The sequence below is a fragment of the Colobus angolensis genome, unplaced genomic scaffold (assembly GCF_000951035.1).
Source record: "Colobus angolensis palliatus isolate OR3802 unplaced genomic scaffold, Cang.pa_1.0 Scaffold335, whole genome shotgun sequence".
NCBI classification, from domain to species: Eukaryota; Metazoa; Chordata; class Mammalia; order Primates; family Cercopithecidae; genus Colobus; species Colobus angolensis.
The window spans coordinates 1,004,443-1,009,189 of record NW_012116655.1 but is presented as its reverse complement, the minus strand read 5'-3'; the positions used below and the strand labels follow the sequence as shown (position 1 = coordinate 1,009,189).

General features: G+C 47.0%; 1 protein-coding gene across 1 annotated transcript in view; it reads left to right on the top strand.

Moving 5' to 3' along the window:
- Window positions 1-1,363: 1,363 nt before the first annotated feature.
- NT5M (5',3'-nucleotidase, mitochondrial) overlaps window positions 1,364-4,747 on the top strand; it is a 217,585-nt gene continuing 214,201 nt past the window's right edge. The window contains exon 1 of the mRNA XM_011952153.1: window positions 1,364-1,735. Within this exon, the coding sequence (XP_011807543.1) occupies window positions 1,719-1,735 (17 nt within the window). The 5' untranslated portion in view covers window positions 1,364-1,718. The remainder of the gene's footprint in view (window positions 1,736-4,747) is intronic.

Here is a 4,747-nt window from a genome sequence, read left to right as displayed (position 1 = left end):
GCACTTCAGAAGGTGACTTTCACAGAGTCCAGTGTGCTGAGCTCTTCCAGGGCCAATGCCTAATGATAAACTTTAAACCAGAGAAAATGTCCTAGTACTTTCTGCAGCCTCAGGAATAGGCTCCAGTGTGCGGCGAATGTTCATTTATAGACAGCACTCGGCATCGGGAGTCTGGACACCATATATCCACCCAGGAGTGTATTAACGTGGAAACCAAGCCCACCCCCAATTCTAAAAAGTGCAGCAGCTTTTCCAGTTCTTTGTGCAAATATGTAAGCTCTGTATGTGCAGGATTACTGGTTTCCAAGCACAAGGCAAAGTAAGGAGGGTGTCCTGGGAATGATCTGCTGGCTTCCCCTACTTTCCTTCCCCAGGCACGGCTTGCTGCTGCAGACATCCCTTGGCCAAGCTGGTGCCTTGGTTAAACCACTTGTTTAACCAAGTGGTTGAAACAAACCTCCCCCACATGTGGCTCCTTATGTGTATGTAGGCATTTCTACTTTTCAAAATTCTGCTCTATCTGTATTCCCTTTGATCTTCACAGTACCCCATGTGGGATGTGAGGATTAAATGTGTTTCAGTAATAAGCACGCATTTGCCTAGTGCCTGTGGTTCCTGAGGGTGTTGCTGGTGTGCTGTCAGAGCGTCCTCCGGCCATCCATGTGACAGGGTGACTGTCTTTCTATAGCATGCCGAACGGCTGGCAGCGGCACTGCCTGCACTGCACACATGGGATTTAGGCTTCTACTTCTCCTAGGCAGAAATGTGTCTCTCCTCTGGTTGTCACTTTCCCCTTGCCTGACCCTAGAAAAGGTGCTGCATTCTGGCCCTGCAGCAGAACAGAGGAAGGAGAAAGGCAGCAGGGATTGGGGAGTGGGGAGGAGAGGGTTGGTGTTGGGGGTTCTCCTCCCAGCTCAGCTGCTGTTTTGCTATGTGACATCAGGTGGATCTCTTCCCCATTCTGAGCCTCAGTTTTCTCACATGTAAAATGAGGATCTCCATTTTTGCTTTGCAACTCTAAAAGCAGTGAAATCCTTTTTTTTTTTTTTTTAAATGTACTTACTGGCACCCCAACATGTAAAACAGATACAAGCAGAGCTCTTCTGGTTAATGTGGGGAGGATCCTAGAGCTCTTCTGGTTAATGTGGGGAGGATCCTAGAGCTCCCTGAATTGTCCTTTTACCCTGTCTCCCCCTCCCGCTTATCTCTCATGACACAGCAGTGCCATTAAAGATCTCTGAGTCCCTCCAGTTCTCAAGTTTAAGGACTGTACTACCATAGTAAGACCTGGTCCAGCCTCAGTTTCCACAGTTCTTTTGGCCACTCGAATCCAGCCTAGCAAGCACACAGTTCCTGACGATTGGCCTCAGGTCCCAGAGAGCTCTGGCAGGTGTAGGAGTCCATGGGCCTGACACCTCAGCGGGTCTCTGCTGGATCCCGACGAAGTCAGGTCCTTTCTGGAAAGGGGTTCGAAGCCCACATACTCTGCACTTCTCCCAGGAAATACGTCCTTGGGTGTGTGGGGGAGTGAGCAATGCAGAACCACTTCCCCTATAGCCTGGATATACGTCCTAAGATGAGGGCAGTAAGGTTCTGAGGACCCTAGAAGTAACTTGCTTTTCTCAACTTCTCAGGAGAAGGCCATCAGCATTTGGGAGTCAAAGAATTTCTTTTTTGAACTTGAGCCCCTGCCAGGGGCTGTGGAAGCTGTGAAGGAGATGGCCAACCTACAAAAGTAAGTTTGTCCTCCCAGCCCTGCCCGGCCGGGCCACTGAGCCCTGTACCTCCTTCCTGTTTCTTCCCTTCTTTGCCTTCTCCTTTCTCTCCCCTTGGCCCTGCGCAAGGCTGCACTTGCCTCATCATTGCTGAGTCTGGGGAAAACCACCGAATACAATGATCTCGGTTTGTAGGCTGTGATGTTTTGATCCAGGAACTTGAGGAAATACCTAGTTTAATTTGATCTGGTTCCCTGGGTGTTCAAAGCTCGTTTATTCAGCAAATATCTCAGAACTGACTGTGCTAGATACTGCAGGCCCCAGTGATTCAGCAACGAGCAAAGTATAGTCCTTGCCCTCATGGAGCTTCCAGTCCAGACAGAGCAGACATTAAAGAATTACAAAGTGGCTGGGCTCGGTGGCTCATGCCTGTAATCCCAGCACTTTGGGAGGCCAAGGTGGGTGAGTCACCTAAGGACAGGAGTTCAAGACCAGCCTGACCAACATGATGAAACCCTGTCTCAGTCAGGTGTGGTGGCTCACGCCTGTAATCCTAGCACTTTGGGAGGCCGAGGTAGGTGGATTGCCTGAGCTCAGGAGTTCAAGACCAGTCTGGGCAACAAGGTGAAGCCCCATCTCTACTAAAATACAAAAACTTAGCCAGGCGTGATGGCATGCACCTGTAGTCCCAGCTACCTGGGAGGCTAAGGCAGGATAATGTTTGAACCTGGGAGGCAGAGGTTGCACAGTGAGCCAAGTTCGCGCCACTACCCACCAGCCTGGGCGACAGAGTGAGATTCCATCTCAAAAAAAAAAAAAAAGAAAGAAACCCTGTCTCTACTAAAAATACAAACAATTAGCTGGGCTTGGTGGCGGGTGCCTGTAATCCCAGCTACTTAGGAGGCCGAAGCAGGAGAATCGCTTGAACCCAAGAGGTGGAGGTTGCGGTGAGCCGAGATCGTGCCATTGCACTCTAGCCTGGGCAACGAGTGAAACTCCATCTCAAAAAAAGAGTCACAAAGTGAAGATAATCACAGATTGTCCAAAGAGCTGAAGAAAAAGAGGTTTAGTGGGAAACCTCATTTAGAAAAAGCGTTTAAGGAAAGAGAAGTGGTATTGCTTGAGATATTTGTTTTGTTCTGGTGAAATGAGTAGTTCTATGGACTGAAGCCCCCACTCAGTGACCTGTTGACAATTACAGAGGGTGTGCTTCCCTGAGAGCTTTTTTAAAACAGCCTTATTGACATATAATGATGACATACAGGCCAGGCGCAGTGGCTCACGCCTATAATCTCAGCACTTTGGGAGGCCGAGGCAGGCGGATCATGAGGTCAGGAGTTCGAGACCAGCCTGGCCAACATTGTGAAACCCCATCTCTATTAAAAATACAAAAATTAGCTGGGTGTGGGGGCGGGTGGCTGTAATCCCTGCTACTCGGAAGGCTGAGGCAGGAGGATCTCTTGAACCTGGGAGGCGGAGGTTGCAGTGAGCCGAGATTGCACCATTGCACTCCAGCCTGGGCGACAGAGTAAGACTCCATCTCAAGGCCGGGCACGGTGGCTCAAGCCTGTAATCCCAGCACTTTGGGAGGCCGAGACGGGCGGATCACGAGGTCAGGAGATCAAGACCATCCTGGCTAACCCGGTGAAACCCCGTCTCTACTAAAAAATACAAAAAACTAGCTGGGCGAGGTGGCGGGCGCCTGTAGTCCCAGCTACTCGGGAGGCTGAGGCAGGAGAATGGCGTGAACCCGGGAGGTGGAGCTTGCAGTGAGCTGAGATCCGGCCACTGCACTCCAGCCTGGGCCACAGAGTGAGACTCCGTCTCAAAAAAAAAAAAAAAAAAAAAAAAAAAACCCACACCCAAAAAAAAAAAAAAAAAAAAAAAAAAAAAAAGACTCCATCTCAAAAGAAAAAAAAACACACATACAGAAGTTTTTACTTTTGGTGTCGTCCAATTTGTCTGTATTTTTCTTTTGTCACTTGTATTTTTGTGTCATATGAAGAAGCCGTTGCTGAACCAAGGTCACAAAGATTTGCCCCTGTGTTTTCTTTAAGAGTTTTAGTTTTAGCTCTTCCATTTAAGCCTATGATCCATTTTGAGTTAATTTTTGTATATGGTATGAGGTAGGGGATCAAACTTCATTCTTTTGCATGCAGATATCCTGTTGTCCCAGTTCCATTTATTAAAAAGACCATTTTTTTCCCACTGTATTGTATTGACACTCTTGCTGATAATTAATTGACCATCAATATAAGGATTTATTTCTAGACTTGGATAACTTTTATCAGCCACATTTTTGCTTGAATTTAGCAACCTGAATGACAAATCAAATGTAAGGTATGATTTGGCCTTCGTTATGTCATATAAATGCCGCAAAAAATTGTCAACTTTCAAAGTTCTAATATGATAAGCAGGTGTCAGAGACACACAAAATACAGAGTTTGAGTTGAATCGTAGACCTTATTTGGTAGTAATTTATCTTTGGATGTGAGTCCAAGTCCTGCAGAGTAGTGAATTTTGTTCTGGCTTATGGTATGAACTTGATGTATAGTGTTCCTGTAGCAAGAGTCTGAGAGACAAAGAATATGTGTACAGCATTTACACTTAAGCTTTCAAAACCCTGCTCAGGGCCTGGATCAGCACGTGCTGACCTGCAGCCACATGGCTGCATCCTGGGGAGCTGCAGGGCACAGTGGTTTGGAGTGGGATTCTGGACACTGGCTGCCCAGGCTCACATCCTCACTTCCCCAGAATCTCATTCCCAGATGTCAGGCAAGTTATTAAACTTTCTGGGTTTCAGTAAAATGGAGATAATGAGAAAGTCCTCAGTATAGTGCCTGGCACATAGCAGGTGCTCAGCAAATGCTAGCTGCTGCTGTTACTGTTCTGTTACATTTAATAGGCATATCACAAGAAAAGCATCCTTAATTCACCACAGTATGGGAAACAATGGATTAGATTGGCTTCTTCACCGTAGAACTTTTCAGAGCTTTTAACTGCTTGTGTGCTTTTTTTTTTTTTTTTTTTTT